Below are 17893 nucleotides of genomic sequence, written 5' to 3'. Positions count from 1 at the left end.
GGCAGCAGCAAGGGCCATTGAGGCACACAAGGGGATTTTTTTGGCAGAGAGGAAACACTTGTGGTGAGAGAAGAAAACCACAAGTTGGTAAAACAAACAAAATGCAAAGCACATGCTGGACATTGGGTTCTCACACGAAGTTTCTGCTCACAGACCACCTGCCCTGCACGAAGAGTTTTGAAATTACAAGGAAGAATTAAACAAAGCAGAATTGCAGAGACAACAATCAGGCACCTGAAGGACCCAGCTGTGTGCTTGGAGATGAATGATCTGTGTCTCTGTGCCATGAAACACCTGTGTCCCACTTGCTGGGTGACAAAAACAGTCTGGGCTCTGCCATCCACGTGAGACCCCTTGAGTGTGCTAAGGAGGAGGCAGAATCCCTGCCAAGAAGAGCAAAGTGCAGCCTGCACCAAAAGCATGGGACTCATCCATAACTCCTGCAGAGCTGGAGCTGCTGTGGGTCCCCAGGGGGCTGGGGAGAGCAGCCTGTGCTGGCTGGTCCTACCTCAGCCATGAGCAGCACCACTGGATCTCCAGGGAACGCATCCAGGAGAAAACCTTGAGGCACCATTAAGAACTGATAAGGATGTATAAACTCTGGACAATTAATTTCTTCAGGAATCTTTTCAGTCCTCGTTACGCCGCAGATGCCGAGCATCACCTCCCTACCCAAGAGGGTCCTGGTGACATCACATCCTCCCCAAAGAGTGACACAGCCTCCCAAGCCAAGTGACAGAGATCTTCTCAGCTGCTCTGCAGCAGCCCCAAGCACAGGCACCCCAGGGGAAGATGGACACGTCTCCTGCCCCGCTTCTGCTGCTCGCTCTGGGATTCTGTGAGTACGGACACGGGGCTGTGCAGCCCCTTCACCGGCAGGGACAAGGAAAACCTTTCTATTGAATCCAAGACACTGGGGCAAATGATTAAGGGGGTAAAAAGCAAACCAAAAAGGCTGACCTTGAGGTGCGCTCAGTGAGTTTGGAAGGAAGGGTGGCATCACCTCAGGCAGCAAAGGGCAGCCAGAGGGGCAGCTGCAGCACCACCTGCACTGGGAACGGAGATGGATCCAATGAGTGCTTCCAGAGGGGAGGGAGAAGGGTGGGAATAAAAAGGCTTTGCAAGAAGTGTAAATGGAGTCACTTCAGAGAAGCTGGGAAGGTGTAACATCCCTGAGAAGACACTGGAAGGGCAGCACCCATCTCTCAAGCCCGGGATTGCTGAGCACCCTCCATGCACCCTTCCAGCAAGGACTCCAAGGAACCCTTCACATCCTCCAGACAGTGAGGTCTTCCCTCTCCATTTGAACTTCCAGCACATAGAAAGGGAGGTTTCCTCAGAGAACCCTTTGACTCTTCCCAAGTGGTTCCAGCAGGGATTTCTCTCCTGCAGGCTGCCCTGGCATCTACGGCCAGAAACTTGAGATGAAGGTCAGGTCTCCCAAGGACATCGGGCAGCTCCGGGTGGGACAGAGGCTGGAGCTGGAGTGTCACACTGACAGGAGCCATGGGGCATCCTGGATCCGCCAGGACAGCAGTGGGACCCTTCACTTCATTGCCTTCATCAATTCCATGTCCCGGCTCACGTTTGAGGGGGGGCAGAGAACGTCCACACTCTTTGAGGCGAGCAAAGACAGCACGATCTATCGGCTGGCAGTGACATCTTTCACACCACGGGACCAGGGCAGCTATTTCTGTGTGATGAATCTCAACCAAATGCTGCACTTCAGCCCTGGCCAGCGAGCCTTCCTCCCAGGTCAGCAACACCTTCCCCAGCCTCACCCAGCCCTGCCAAAATGCCCAGCACCTCCTGCCCGTGCCCTTCGTAAGCACCATCCCTCCACAAACCCCATTTCCCTGCTGGCTTGCCCAGGGCATCCTGTGAGCAACCCCTGCTCCTCCTGCCACAGCCTCCCTGCTTCCCACCTCTCCTCCTGCCCAAAGGCAAACATCATTGGGCTGCATCTCCCCATGCCCATCTTCCCCACCCCAGCCATGGCTCTGAGGGGAGAGCATTAAAGCAAAGTCCAGCACCACCCTCTCCCTCCTCAGCACACGCAGCTCCCAAAAGCTCAGGGGGCTCAGGCTTTGTGGGGGTGGTGTCACAAAGTGAGAAACAAGCAGGCTGCAGCTCCCTCCCTTGGGTTTTGGGAGTCCCCGTCCAGGATGGGCTCTGTGAAGTTCTCCTGGAGCTGAACTCAGGAGCACCCGTGCCCTGGCAGGGGTAAGAGAGTAGAAAGGCAGGAGAAATCTGTTTTATTGTATTTCTGTACATGCTGAATTAACCCATTTCACTTACAGCCCCCACCACAGTGGCACCCAGCACACCAGCACCCACCACCCAGGGCAGCACCACTGAGGAGCCCAACCTCACAACTGCAGATCCAGGTAACCTGAATGCAGGGAGGGAGAGGGGATGGGCTGCACCCTTGTTCACTGATGCCAAGGGGGATCCTGCAGGTATTTTGGGATTGGGAGGGAGAGAGAAGATCCACAGAGCTTCTTTAAGAATTAAATTCCAATATTTCCTTCAACCTAAGAATGGCTAAATATGATGTAAAATGTTTGAGCATGCCTGGACACAGCAGGGATATGGGGAGGGAGGGGAGAGCCTTGTTGGCTGGAGCTGCTTTTAGCCTCAGCAGGAAACAGGAGAAAACTTTTGCCCACATCTCCTCCCTCGAGTCCCCAGGAAAACGCTGACACCAGAAGTGTCTTGGGCACTTGGTGGACATTCCATCTTCTCTCTTCCTGCAGAGGGAAGAATGCAGGGAGATCTGAATTTCTTCTGCCACACCTTCATCTGGGTGCCCTTGGCAGGTGCCTGCCTCCTGCTCCTGCTTGCCCTGGTGATCACCATCGTGCTGTGCCAACGTAAGGCTCCCCACACCCCTCTCCAGACCCATCCCCACACCCCTCTCCAGACCCATCCCCACACCCCTCTCCAGACCCATCCCTGCTCTGAGCCCACAGGGACGTGGATGTTCTGGCACTCTGGGGAGGCAGCTGAAAATCAGAACACAGCCAATGCAAGACAAGGAGCACTGCTAAAATCAGTGTCTGCGTTTTAATCCTCATCACTAGGGTTAGGATGAGAAAGAATTATCAACTTAGAATCAGTCAGGAAATTATTTATGATGGAAAAGACTTTCAAGGAAGAAAAATAGATTAGAAAGAGACAGTACTTAACTCTACCAACTGTCTGGGCTTATCAATGGGTGTGTCAGAGGGTAAATTCCCCAGAGCCTGAAACATTCTGACCTAACAGAGTAAATCTGCTCCAGCACATGCTGAGAGTAGCATCTCAAGCTGGAACCAGATGAGAAACTTCATTACAATATGATCAGTGAAAAGCCCTCAGCTGCAGGTAATTTCTGCAGCAATTGCCAAGCCCTTCAGGACGGATTTTTACCTTAGTCTAAAATTAATGGCCGGGCCATAATTAAATAATTAAATAATCAAATAAAATAATTAAATAATTAATTTATTTGGCTTAATCTACCCCAATGTAACAACACAGAGGCTAGAATGGAGGAGAGCATTTTTACCTTGGGTGCACATGATGTGGCATCACTGCCCCTCACCTGCTGCAGAAATTATTGAGGGATTTTCAGCAATGCCCCAAAGTCACTGGAGACAGAAAACAGAACTAATTCACCCTCAGTGAATTCTCAGGCTGACCCTGCTGCTGCTACTCACCTCAAAGATTAATTCATGAAAATATTTAAGTGGATTACTGGGGTGACACGAGCTGCAGCACCTCTCCCTGGCATGGATTTCCTCAAAAATAGGCCTGGTTTATCTGTTATTAAAGATATCAGCTGCAGGGGAGCACCAGCCCTGCCTCACTGGAGTGTTTCTTTCATGAGCTGTCCCTTGGCACCTTTGAACTAAAACATTTTCTCTCTTTTCTTAGAAACCAGAAGACGAAGATGCAGGTGCAAGAGGTGAGTGACAGGCCCTGGCATTTTCCTCTTCAACTTGGCAACATCTCATCCCCAAGAGATAAAGGAGGCAGGTGCCAAAAAGCAACCTAAAAATGCTTCATCTGATAGAAGATGGCTGGGAGGAGCCTGAGCAATGACTTAAGGGCAAAAACAGAACAGAAGGTTCTCCTGTTCTCTGTTTTTGGTTTTGCTTGGGGTTTTTTATCTGTTTAGGTTTTTTCTTTGGTTTTACAACTATTAAGTCATTCAAATCATTGAGCTCTCACCCAGCAGCAGGTACAAAACAGAAGGACAGGAGGTGTTTGTGGCAGCCCAGAAGCTTTGTGCATCACCCAGTGCTCATAACTCACCACATTTCTGTGCTTCCAATGCACCATTCCCAGCTCGAGCTTGGGGGTGACCATATTCCATCCCTTCCCCAAACCATGGCTGCCTATTCAGATGTGCCCATGGTTCCCATGTAAGTTCCTGCACCCCAAATCCCCCTCTGCACCATGCTGCACCAGGGCTCCTGCCTCAGTTTCCCCCAGGCACTGAGGAGCAGCTGCTGCAGCCTCACAGGAAACACCAGTGCAGACAGGGATAGACTGAGGGGTAACCCAGTTTCTAGGGCACACAGGAACCTTTTCTTTATGCTTTCCCTCCTGCCTGCCCAGCTCACCCTGGGTGACCAGGAAAACACCATCAGAATGAGAATTGCAATGTCTTGGTTTGGGACAGGAAATGCTTTTTGCCCACACACATTTTGCTTCTGCAAATCGACCTCCCTGCAGCTGGTTTGTCACTCCTGCTGCTCTGAACAAAACCACTTCTGCAGGTTTTGTGTGTTGTCATTATAGCACAAGAGTTCTATTGTCGTTACATTGCAAGGGTTCCATATTGCTGGAGTTTTGTACTCCTTGATGTTTCTTGTAGGCAGCTCCTCTGGGCACTGACTCTTCCTTGTCTTCACAGCAGCCAACTGACTGCAGTTCCCACCAACCCACTCTTTTATAACACTCTTCTGATTTGCTACAGGTGTGGCCTGTTAACATCAGGCCTGCTCCTGATCCTTAATAATTAACCCAGCTGCAACTCTTTAGGGGATAAGATTACTTTCTAAACTACCTTTGTTTACCTATACTCTATTCCCCTACATTTGTGCACCCTGGGGCTTGTGGCAAGAGAGACACCAGGAAATCCCCATTACTGCCCAAAGGCAACCAGGGCTGGGCTGGTGCTTGGCACAGCTGGGTGCCCAAGAAGCTTTGGAACAGCATTTTCACACCTCTGGAGCCTCATTCTTTGCCAATCAAAGCATCTTTTAAACCAGATAATTCCTGTTCCCTGTTATACATCCATGGGCTTTTTAGTACAAGAGGTAATTGCCATTTAGTTCTCCAAATTAATACAGTCCCTCCCCAGCATTAGTAGGAAATGGATCCCTACAAATTTATTTTTCTTTCAAAGGCAGGTGGCATTTTTTAAACTGTCTGTAGAATGGAACAGACTGTCATTTTCACAGGGGATATTTATCACACCCAGAGCTTTCCTGATCCTTCTCTGCCTTTCCAGGGGAGAAATGATAAGGAAGAGCTCTTCATGCAGCCTTGTTTAGGAGAATGTTTGCAGTTTTCCCTTATCTCAAGCCCTGTTGCCAGCTCTGTGCAAGGATGTTCTGTCTCTGTGGGGAGAAAAACACCCAGCAGAGCTCTCCCACTCTGCCCTGATGCAGAGGAGCCTCAGGAAATCATCTCCTCAAGGATGGCTCTCCTTCAGCAGCCCTCAACTTGACAGAGCTCTCGTTTTTGCTATTGTACCATATTGCAGTTTTAGCTCTTGTACCATATTTCGGGTTTGATTTAGAGAGGAATTTTCTGCTGCTCTGAGCAGCTCCTGCTCAGTGCAAGGAAGCTCTGTAGAAGGTAACACTGCAATTCATCCCTCACAAAGCTCCCCAGCATCTGCCCTGCCATCCTTGCTGCCAGCACAAGGATTCATTTCCCACCACCAATTAATATCCCCCTGAAAAGGGGTGCCCAATCCCCAACTCATCAGATCAGCATCAAACTCTCAGTTGATGGAGAGCAGTCATTTTTATCATTTTGGGTGTAATTTGGCCGTCTGGAAAGCCTCCTTTAAACTTCTCTGCAGGCAACACGTTCCAACAAGAAAAAATCTCTCTGAAATTGTAACACCCTGTCTAACTCAAAAAGCCCCCACAAACCCTTAGCTCTTCCTTCTTCATTCTTTTCTGAATGTAGAGAAAAGCTTAATGAGAGGACAGGAGCGTGCAGAAGTTTGAGGTAAATTTATAAAGCCCAATTTATTTATTTATTAATATAAGAATTGACCATCAGTGTATCTTGAGAATACCCTTCTGTTATCTGTCACTGCTTGAAATGGAGGCAGACCTTTGACCTGCACAAAGAGGATTTAGGAACACTTTGCAGCCTCCTCTTGGAGGTCCCTGGCTGCAGCCCAAGGCTCAAGGAGTCTTAATTGCCTTCTTGCTCCTCTCTCTTTATATCTGAATAAACATCCCCTCTTCTCCCTCCAGACCTGCAAACGGGAAACCTCCCACGAAACCCAGGACACCAAACTAGCACAGATCAGCATCTGCTCCTCCTGGCTGCTGGGTCTTCTCCTGGGAGCTGTCAGCACAGAAATCCATCTCCTACCTAATCCACGAGGCCACAGCACCTCAGCCACTCTGCCCTTGCAGGTCTGAGGAGACAAGAGGGAGCACGGACACACGGACAGGGAGCAGCAGTTCCTGTGAGCTGCAGGGTCAAGCACAGCTCCTTCCACACCCTGAGCTCCCCTGGGCAATGCCAGGGGTGAAGCACAGCTCCTTCCACACCCTGAGCTTCCCTGGGCAATGCCAGGGATCAAGCACAGCTCCTTCCACACCCTGAGCTCTTCCAGGCAATGCCAGGGGTGAAGCACAGCTCCTTCCAGACCCTGAGCTCCCCTGGGCAATGCCAGGGGTCAAGCACAGCTCCTTCCACACCCTGAGCTCCCCTGGGCAATGCCAGGGGTGAAGCACAGCTCCTTCCACACCCTGAGCTCCCCTGGGCAATGCCAGGGGTCAAGCACAGCTCCTTCCACACCCTGAGCTCCCCTGGGCAATGCCAGGGGTGAAGCACAGCTCCTTCCACACCCTGAGCTCCCCTGGGCAATGCCAGGGATCAAGCACAGCTCCTTCCACACCCTGAGCTCCCCTGGGCAATGCCAGGGGTGAAGCACAGCTCCTTCCACACCCTGAGCTCCCCTGGGCAATGCCAAGGCCCAAAAGCCACCTCTGCTCCCAGGGACAGGGCTCAGCACTAGAGCCAGGCCAATCCTGGTGCTGACACACCTCAGTGATGAGAAATAAGGACATGAGCTGGACCTTTGCTCAAAGCTCTGTGTGATTTCCTCCCAAAATGCAGCCAGAGATGGCATTTGCTACACAAAGCCATAGAAATAATTTTCCTTACTCAACACATCTTGTTGTGGTCCCTCTCTCCTAGGGCTTTTGTTGTTTCATGTAATGGAATACAAGACTGCTTTGAGAAGCTAAATATGGATTCATTGCCTTACTTTTGAGGTTTTTACAGTCCTGGGGGCTAAGGTTCACTCCTCCCCTCACATTTGTTCTGCTGCTACCTCTGATCCTATTTCTGCAGGAGTTTGGCCTGAGTAAGGAAAGTCAGATTTGCTTTCTTGCTGTGGGAAATGCCTGAGTGATTTTAAAAAAACCAATTTTGTCACTTGTTTTGGTTAAGCAGATTGTTTGCCATGTTGATATTTTAGGGATATGTTATGGACTACTGTAAGTTCTGTCTTTTTCAGATCTGTATTTCATGTAAATATTTCCTTAGTATACTTGCAATTTAAGAACTGAGATATAAAATAAAATAAAATTATTCTAGTCAGATTCATGTTCATGGCCATTATTTATTTCTTTCTTTCTTCGGTTCCTAGTCTCAGAAAAGATAAAATCCTTCAGGGAGGTAATAAACAAGGGGTTGAAAAAGTCTTGGCTAAGGGAAAAGCCAGTGATTAATGCACCATCCTGAGCATTAGGGAGCAGACTTCAGCTTCCAGCTTTCCACAGCCTAAAATCATCTGAAGTTGTCTTCCCAGGGATTTGTGATGGGCCCAGTAACACTCCCACATCCCAGGAAACTGCCAAGAAGGTGACTGAGATAAAGAGTCTGTGGGTTCTCTGGAATTCTTGTCACGGGGCTGATAAAAACCTGGCCAAAAGAGGAGTGGAAGAAACCCTTTGATAGTCTCCTCCTCTGTAAACAAGATGGGAAGGAGAGAAAATCAAAGAAAAACAAAGTTCTTCCAAACTTACTTGTTTGTAAGAAAGAAAAAAAAGAAAAAAATCAGGATTAGATAAGTGTACCTAAACAATAGCGAGCAAATACTGAATGGCAATTCCACAGAGCTACACACACTGTGAAAATAAAAATAACAGAAAAGCCCCAACATTGAGGCTGTGAGATCAATTTAATTATTGGGTGGTTTCTTATTGAATTAGTGTGAGCTAAAAATTTTCCCTTAAAAAGTTATAACTCCAAGTGTTTCTGCCAAAAAGCTTTAGGTCTTTCCTCATTTTCTCATATCCACTTTTTCACATCACACATCACACCACGTTCCTACAGCCCAGGCAGAAGGGCAGTGAGCTCCTGCTCTGGTACTGACCCCCACACCCAAATCCTCTTCCAACAGATGAAGGAACAGAAGCAGGATCTGTTTGCTCTGGGAATTGTTATTTGTTTCAGAGGGGTTGTTTGTTATTTCAGAACACACCTGAGCCCAGCTCGGGAGGCTCTGGGATGGCTCTGGGATGGCTCTGGGATGGCTCAGCACATCTGCACGCTGATCCTCCAACCCAGCTCTGCAGGCACAGCTCACACAGCCCCAGTGACCCTGACACATCCCAGCAGCAGCTTCCTCCACTCATTATCACACTTTGATGCCCAGTGATACAACCACAGCTCCCAAAGCACTTTCCATAACTCAGCTGTCGGCAGCAGCGCAAAGAGCGGCGCCTGTTTTCTGTTTTCTGACAGAGCCAGGAACCAAGAGGCTTCTTGGCAAAGGGTTAGCAAAAAAAAAAAAAAATTAATAAAAAACCCTACACAGAAAGATAATCAACAAGAAAGCCTGTGTGCAAAGCTCCAGGAAATGCAGCCATTGCCCTGTGCCAGTGGTCACCCAGAGGCAGCAGCAAGGGACACCAGAGCACACAGTGGGCTTGGGGCAGGACAGAAGGAACCCGTGCTGAGACCAAAGAACCACAAGCAGATAAAACAAAGAATAAGCAAGTCACAAATTCTGGACTAGAAATTAATTTTTTCAGAAATTCTTTTTTCCCTCAACGTTTTGTCACAGAGGCCAAGCACTGTCACTTTACCCAAGAGGGTCCTGATGATATCACATTCCCCAAAGAGCGGTGCAGCCTCCCAAGCCAAGTGACAAAGTGACAGAGTGACAAAGTTCATCTCAGCTGTGCTGCACTGTCCCCAAGGACAGACACTCCAGGAGAAGATGGCTGGGTCATCTCATGGCTGGGTCATCTCATGCTCTGAGTATCAGCCCAACAGTAACTGCATCAAACTCAGCAGCACCTGGCTTCTGACAGATGAGGGAAAACAGAGCTTCTTTGCAAAGGTGTAATAAAAAAAAACTCACACAGAAAAGCAATTAACAGGAAAGTTCAATCAAACACCAGCCCAGCCCCTTGCACTCAGGTGAAATGATTCTTTCTAAGCATGCAAAGGTTCAGGAAACATCACCCATCCCCATGTGCAAGTGGTCACCTGGAGGCAGCAGCAAGAGCCCTCTCTGGTGAACCATAACGGTTTTTTTGAAGAGCAGAAGACCCTGTGGTTAAAGAAGAGAGCCACGAGTTTTAAAAACAAAGAAAAGGCAGAACACTCACTTGTGCAAGGAGCAATGTCAACAGGTTCCAGTGCCAAAACCAACTACCTTTGGCTGAGCAATAGCAAAGAAGAACTGAACAAAGTGCAACAAGAACAGAGAAGTACCCAGCAGTGTGCCAGAAACCTGTGCTTGGAGATAAACAACACACATGGATCTACACCAGGAGCACCTGAGTCACTGTGGGCTCTGCAGGCACACGGGACTCCATGAATGTGCTCAGGAGAAGGAGGCAGAATCCCCACCAAGAAAAGCGTTCCAGGGTCTGCACCAAAGGATGGGGCAGCTCTGTGCCTTCTGCACAGAATCTGTGGGGAGGGAAGTGATCCCACCTCAGCCATGAGCAGCATCACTGGATCTCTAGGAAGATCATCCAGAAAAAATCCCTGAGGCACTTCTAAGAAATGATGAGGTTAAAGGGACCCAGACTCTGGACTTGAACTGAATGCATCCTGGTGTTGGGGTCCTGGTGACATCACATCCTCCCCAAAGAGCGGCAGAACCTCCCAAGCCAAGTGAGAAAAACCATCTGAGCTGCTCTGCAGCAGCCCCAAGCACAGGCACCCCGGGGGAAGATGGACACGTCTCCTGCCCCGCTCCTGCTGCTCGCTCTGGGATTCTGTGAGTACGGACACGGGGCTGTGCAGCCCCTTCACCGGCAGGGACAAGGAAAACCTTTCTATTGAATCCAAGACACTGGGGCAAATGATTAAGGGGGTAAAATGCAAACCAAAAAGGCTGACCTTGAGGTGCGCTCAGTGAGTTTGGAAGGAAGGGTGGCATCACCTCAGGCAGCAAAGGGCAGCCAGAGGGGCAGCTGCAGCACCACCTGCACTGGGAACGGAGATGGATCCAATGAGTGCTTCCAGAGGGGAGGGAGAAGGGTGGGAATAAAAAGGCTTTGCAAGAAGTGTAAATGGAGTCACTTCAGAGAAGCTGGGAAGGTGTAACGTCCCTGAGAAGACACTGGAAGGGCAGCACCCATCTCTCAAGCCTGGGATTGCTGAGCACCCTCCATGCACCATCCCAGCAAGGACTCCAAGGAAACCTTCACATCCTCCAGACAGTGAGGTCTTCCCTCTCCATTTGAACTTCCAGCACATAGAAAGGGAGGTTTCCTCAGAGAACCCTTTGACTCTTCCCAAGTGGTTCCAGCAGGGATTTCTCTCCTGCAGGCTGCCCTGGCATCTACGGCCAGAAACTTGAGATGAAGGTCAGGTCTCCCAAGGACATCGGGCAGCTCCGGGTGGGACAGAGGCTGGAGCTGGAGTGTCACACTGACAGGAGCCATGGGGCATCCTGGATCCGCCAGGACAGCAGTGGGACCCTTCACTTCATTGCCTTCATCAATTCCATGTCCCGGCTCACGTTTGAGGAGGGGCAGAGAACGTCCACACGCTTTGAGGCGAGCAAAGACAGCACGATCTATCGGCTGGCAGTGACATCTTTCACACCACGGGACCAGGGCAGCTATTTCTGTGTGATGAATCTCAACCAAATGCTGCACTTCAGCCCTGGCCAGCGAGCCTTCCTCCCAGGTCAGCAACACCTTCCCCAGCCTCACCCAGCCCTGCCAAAATGCCCAGCACCTCCTGCCCGTGCCCTTCGTAAGCACCATCCCTCCACAAACCCCATTTCCCTGCTGGCTTGCCCAGGGCATCCTGTGAGCAACCCCTGCTCCTCCTGCCACAGCCTCCCTGCTTCCCACCTCTCCTCCTGCCCAAAGGCAAACATCATTGGGCTGCATCTCCCCATGCCCATCTTCCCCACCCCAGCCATGGCTCTGAGGGGAGAGCATTAAAGCAAAGTCCAGCACCACCCTCTCCCTCCTCAGCACACGCAGCTCCCAAAAGCTCAGGGGGCTCAGGCTTTGTGGGGGTGGTGTCACAAAGTGAGAAACAAGCAGGCTGCAGCTTCTTCTTGGTTTTTGAGTGACCCTCCTTGGGGAGACCCCATCCACACTTGGCTCTATGAAGTTCCCCCAGAGCTGAGACCTTTGCTGTGCACAGGATCAGCCCTGCCCAGGCTGGAGAGCAGAAGGGCAGAAGAAATCTGTTTTATTTTATTTCCCTACATGCTGACTTCATCCATTTCACTTACAGCCACCACTGTACTGGCACCCAGCACTCCAGGACCCACCACCCAGGGGGGCACCACTGAGGAGCCCAACCTCACAACTGCAGATCCAGGTAACCTGAATGCAGGGAGGGAGAGGGGATGGGCTGCACCCTTGTCCACTGATACCAAGGGGGATCCTGCAGATATTTTGGGATGGGGGGAAGAGTGAAAACCCATACAGCTTTAACAGAGCTGGATGGAATAAATTCCATCATTTCATCCCCCACAGGAAAGGCTAAGGACGATGTAAAAAGCATGAGCATACCCCATGCCTGGGACACCAGGAGCAGGGGGAGGGAAGCAAGAGCCTCAGGTCTGTTTTTAGTCTCATCAAAGGACACAGGAAAACTTTTGGCCACGTGTCCCCCCTCCAGGTGCCAGGAAAATGCTGAGAGCAGCAGACCACCACTGCAGGCCCAGGGAAGCTCTGTGCCTCCCTGGCAGCTCCCCTGGCTCCACCAGAGCTGGCTGTAACACCAGCTCTGAGCACCTGGTGGACCTTCCCTCTTCTCTATCCCTGCAGACAGCAGAATGCAGGAAGACCTGGATTCCTTCTGCCTTTTCTTCCTGTGGCTCCCCTCAGCAGGGCTCTGCCTCCTGCTCCTCCAGCTCCTGGCCACCACCATCGTGCTGCATCAACATAAGGTTGCACCTACCCCCTCTAGGTGCACCTCAGGCCTGAAACCACAGCCCTGCCCCTGAGGATGTGCTGGCTGCTTTGGGAGGTGTGGGATAACAGGACACAGTGCAGGAGAAGGATCCCTGCAATAGTCACTGCCTGGACATCCTCCAACCAATCATCCTGACACTTCCTGAGTGCCCTTCCCCTCCCAGTCCAGCCCTTTCCCATGATTTTGTAGGAAGCAGGTGCAATGATCTGATTGCAGCATCAGGGGTTCTTCCCCAACAAAAGGCCATGTGTTTTGCATGGGAAGCATTGCCTTGAAAATATATTTTCTCTATTCAATGTTGCTGAATGTGATATGTGACACACACCAAAATTAAATGCATGAACATTGAACAGAAAGCTGTTCAGAAAACTGAGCAAAAGCATTCTTCTGTATTGCAATCCCTGTAAACTCTGTTATTCTTCCAAATTAAATTATTACCTCCTGACCCAGAGATTAATTATTTATTGCCTGTTCTACTGCTTGGGAGCCTACAGAGGACAGTCCTGTGGGAAGAAACAGGGTATTTAAATTCAAGAAAGCATTTCAATAAGATAAACACGTGTACAACAAAGTCCTTGCTACTCCATGGAATGCTAACACAGGATAAACAGAGAAAAATAAAACCCCAAGCAATAAAAAAAATATTTGGGCATTAATACCTGACATTACTAATAGTGATGCTCCACTGTGCAGTGCTGCACTAAGATCCCAATCCTGAAGCAATATTGATCCAGACAAGACTGATGCAGTGAAGAACTGGGAGAAGGGAATCTTTGGGTTTGGGGTTTTTTTGTCATTTTGTCAGGTTTGCTTGTTGGTGCTTTTTCTACAGTCTTTCATTTGCACAGGAAATCAACCTCTAAAAAAGAATGACAATGCTGACAGTGGTAATTACCCCCCTGAACACAGCTCCAAATCCACTGCACAGTGAAATCTTCCCATTTTTGACCTCTAGTAGCACTGCAACAGACACCATGAGTTAGCATAAGCCTGTAAGGGAAGGGAGTTGAAAAGCAAATGCAGCTCTCCACCTGTGGATTTTCAGGGAGATCCTGCATGTTTGTGGACTGCTGTCCATCTCAAGATACCCAGGGGGCAAAACTTGTCCTTCTGTCTCTTACACAAGGCTTTCTATCACTGAGCTCCTTATATTTTAGTATGTTTTACAAATACATCCAGTACACTGCACTGAACTGCTGTGATTCCACCTTGGCTACAAAAGGCACAATCCTCTTTGCAGCAGGGCAGAAGGCTGAGAGGAGCAGAAGAGCTTGGGGTGAGCACCAAAACAAACCCTTTGGTAGCCACTGCCCCAGTTTCTCACTGAATACCCCAAAAATGACAGACTTCACCACAGAAGCCTCCAGCAGAGGCAGTGACCCAGCACAGCTCTCCAAAGCAACACTGAATTTCCTTTAGCTCTTCCTTCCACACAGTCCCTTGATCAGCTTGTGTTCCAGCTCAGCTCAGCTGCACCCAGCACTGCACCTTGCATTTAACAGAGCCTGTAAAGTTTTCCACCAACAGGTAGACCTGATGAACAATATTCTCTATAATCCACCTACAACCTGGATTTTCTTTAGAAGACTTTGCACCCCTACTAATAAGGTACCAGTAGAAGGCAAAGCCAAAACATCTCTTGCACTAAAATGTTAAGAAGCAATTGCAAGTATGAGTGCAGCAGTGAGAAGGGAAAGTGCCAAGAGCAACCCCAGCCCTGCATGCACACTCCTCTAGCAAATCATGCAAGTCCAGGGCAAACTGGCTGGGTTTGTGCTTGGGTGGCAATGTCTGGGCAAGGAGCCTGGACTGCTGCTTGCACTAATAAAAAGAGGAGAACTGGCTGAGCTGGAGTGCAGAGAAGCAGCTCAAGGGTGCTTGTTAGTGCATGCAGGACAGGCCCTACACATCTGACAGCTTTTGGTCACAGCACATGGAAGAGGCTCCAGTTCCAGCGAGCTGACAGAGCAGGGTGCAGGCTGGAAGCTGTCACAGGGCAAACTGGAGTCTGGCATGGAGAGTGACATTCAAACAGGAGAAGGAATGCATTTGTTCAGAGGTCAAGGTTACCCAGCTGCACACTTGCTCCAAACTAACAATGGAGTAGCTCATAACTCAGGATCTGAGGGGCTAAAGACAAGCCAGGAGTTAACACTTCATGGTGCACAATTTAAGCATAACCTCAACTAATAAAGAAAAAGAAAAAAAAGAGTACAAAATGATTGCTGAAAAAGCCTATGAACATGAAAAAGGCATCAGATGCTCCCAAAACACAGAGTATCCAGAATTTGTTGACAGACCCCTGCTTTTAGACCAGAGCTTTAATTATTCAGTGAACTTTTCTGAGTGAGAAATGATTTTGATAAATAAACTCCAGATATATAATACAGCCAAGATTACCCCACCAGAACCAGTAACTGGACTGGTCAGTTAAAGTCAAAAAGCTTTGTCTGTCCAAGTATTTGACAGATGACATGTCACAGGAAAGTAACCTAAGCTCCTCCCAGACTGCTCAGACTAATTCTGTGGTGCATTTTGTGCAAGTGCTTGGAATCCACCCCCAAAACCATGCCCTTGCTGCTGCTTCTGCAGCATTCAACACGGAACAGCAAAATAAGGCAGGGAAAAAAAGTACAGAAACCTCTGGAAGAGCAGTAAATAGGCAGTGAAACAACCTCCCTGTAAGTAGCTTTCTTCCTTCATCAGAACATGCAGGGTCAGCACTACCTATCCATCACCACATTCCCATCCTGAGCTGTGCTGAATAAATTGAATGCGTGTAAATTTTTGTCATGGGAGATTGACCACATCTGTTTGTGTTCCATATTCCTGGAAACCTCCCACATAACTCAGAAAGCTTGGAAAATAGTGGATTTGCTCTCAGTTCTGAGGGGAAAGAATTGTCAGCAAAAATAGCTACATTCATGTATGTATTTCCTCTCCCCACAGGCAAATGTCCCATGGATGATGCTCAAGAACTGAACTGAAACATTATTTACACCTTCCCCATCCCCTTTTTCTCCAGCCAAAGAAAAAGTCCTAGCCATAACCTGACACTTAGTAAGAAGAAAGAAACCAACAGCAGTGTCACCAGGTCTGAAAATAAACACCAGGCAGAGGAAATGCAGGAGAAAAGGGCATCTCCTGTTAAAAGCCAAACTCAGGGAAGGTTTGCTCACTGCAGCCCAGGTCACAGCACCCACCAGTCTTTGTTCCAGTCTGCACTGCTGTTTTAAAACACCCTCTAGAAAGTGAAAAGTTTGAGGTGGAATAGGAACTGGACAATACTTCAGGGCTTTTGCATTTGAAAATACAGATACAACTGTCCTGTAAAAATTAGCATAAATCAGTGTGATCTGAAATCCCAGTTCCTACAAACAGACCCAGCAGGACTCAGTAAGAGCTCACGGGAGGCTGTGAACAGCTCCAGTTCCTGTATTTCTCTACAGGACTGCTAACTTAATGCAAACTTGGAGTCATGGAGAAAGATTAGGTCACTCTCATCTCACATAGGTACATTTTTGTAAAGCACTTATCCTTTTTACATATTAAGGCTTGAATTAAATTCAGAGTAGTGATGTAACACCACATTGCAGCTTTACTCACTACAAATCATTGCTGCCAGACTTTTTTAAAAATTTCATTTCAAAAGCCTCTTTCCCTACACTTCAGTCTCCTACTCACAAAAGGAAAGGAGCAAGGGTTGGGATGGATTAAGGACCAGGTTATCCCTCCCTGCCCAAGAGACACATCAACCTCTGAAGTGATAAGCACAGAAAGAAAAACTGTACCTTGCAGTGGGCAAACAAACCTTGCAAGCAAAATCTAACCCAAACTTACTGCCTTTACCTTGGCAAGCTGGCTCTGAGTGATAAGTAACTTCAACCTTGAATTTTAGCAGCAGCCATCCTATAAAGCAACAAGAAAGATTCAAAGCAACAGGATGGAGACAGGTCTAAGCTAACAGAGATCAGAGGCTCTGACTCATTACTGGGAACACACAGCATCCACTTCAGCTTCCCCACAGGAGACTGAAATCAGTGCTTCCACAGAGGAACACTGCTTTCAGGAGGAAGATTGTTAGTTCATCCATGCCTAGCTGCAATGTGCTGTGCTGAGGTCACAGCAGGAAAGGACTTAATTAAAAAATACTTCAGAGAGCAGATGAACATCCAGAGTACTAACAGGAGGTGAGGACATGAACTTTGTGTAAATGACAACCAAAAATGAACAATACCTGTGAAGTTTAAAAGGTGCTACTTTCCTTTCCTACTCTTTTGAAGATTTCATAATGCTTTATAACACAAGTTAGACCTGAAACACCACAAGAACACATCACAATACATTTCCTATTTAAGGCATTTGCCAAAATTCAAATCCAAGTCTATTAATAGACATTGAACTGACACTACAAACAAGCTGCTGGTATGAAAATCAAGTTATAAACATCCATTACTTTCAAAGCACCCATAAGTTAAACTTTATATAAGCATGGTCAAAAAATTCTTGACTGGCTGCCCACCCACACCACTAAGTTGGGTGCATTTGCTCAGGGCTGCTGTTGTGACAGCTTGCACAGGGAGGAGCAGCAGTGGCAGCCCAGCACAGCCCCAGGAGGACAGGCTGATCTGGACACAGATACAAACACACTGAGTGTCCTTACTCCCACCCTGCAGCACCAAAAGGCACCTGGGACACACAGGGCTACTTCAGGGACCAGTCCAAGGCTTCACAATCTGCTCCAAAAGTGAAATGGAGGCACATCACAGGTCCCACTGCAGCTTCAAAATAAAATACATTTCTACTGTGGATATTCCCACCCCACTAGGGACACTGCACACATACCAGATGCCCTCTATACTTTAGGTATGGAAACCACTGAGTTTTATTCACTCTTCCCCTGCAAGCCTGCTCTCCAGTTACCAGGAGCACAGCAGGCAGTAGCAGGAGAGAATCCACATCACTTCACAGGGCAAACCAGATTATTTGTGCCAACCAAAGTGCAGAACTGCTTCCAAATGCCCAGCACAGCCTCCTGTTAGGGTGAGCACACACACTCTCAGTACTGAACCGTGAGCAGCATCTGTTGGTGGAGCTGCACAACTGCAGGCAAGGATTTTTAAGTCAGACAGGGAAAGAATGGCAATGATCTGATGAGAATAGAGTTTCTGAGTAAGCTATGGATCCATAACATGATATTTAATAACCAAGGTGAATCTGTAGCCTATTTCCATTTAAT

General features: G+C 48.5%; 2 protein-coding genes across 2 annotated transcripts; both read left to right on the top strand.

The window, feature by feature from the left end:
• The first annotated feature begins 792 nt into the window (after positions 1-792).
• LOC132072263 (T-cell surface glycoprotein CD8 alpha chain-like) lies at positions 793-6928 on the top strand. Its single transcript, XM_059470429.1, has 6 exons — positions 793-838; positions 1393-1755; positions 2301-2387; positions 2757-2873; positions 3916-3946; positions 6486-6928. Exons 1-6 carry the CDS (start codon positions 793-795, stop codon positions 6529-6531), a joined length of 690 nt encoding a protein of 229 aa, XP_059326412.1. The 3' UTR covers positions 6532-6928.
• Positions 6929-10358: 3430 nt separating this feature from the next.
• On the top strand, positions 10359-12685 carry LOC132072082 (T-cell surface glycoprotein CD8 alpha chain-like). The gene is made up of 4 exons (XM_059470079.1): positions 10359-10486; positions 11041-11403; positions 11968-12054; positions 12507-12685. The coding sequence occupies exons 1-4, from the start codon at positions 10441-10443 to the stop codon at positions 12683-12685; spliced, it is 675 nt and encodes a 224-aa protein (XP_059326062.1). The 5' UTR covers positions 10359-10440.
• The last annotated feature ends 5208 nt before the right edge of the window (positions 12686-17893 follow it).

Source organism: Ammospiza nelsoni, chromosome 4 (assembly GCF_027579445.1).
Source record: "Ammospiza nelsoni isolate bAmmNel1 chromosome 4, bAmmNel1.pri, whole genome shotgun sequence".
Taxonomy (NCBI): domain Eukaryota; kingdom Metazoa; phylum Chordata; class Aves; order Passeriformes; family Passerellidae; genus Ammospiza; species Ammospiza nelsoni.
The sequence above is the reverse complement of the archived record's forward strand: the minus strand, read 5'-3'. Positions and strand labels throughout refer to the sequence as shown.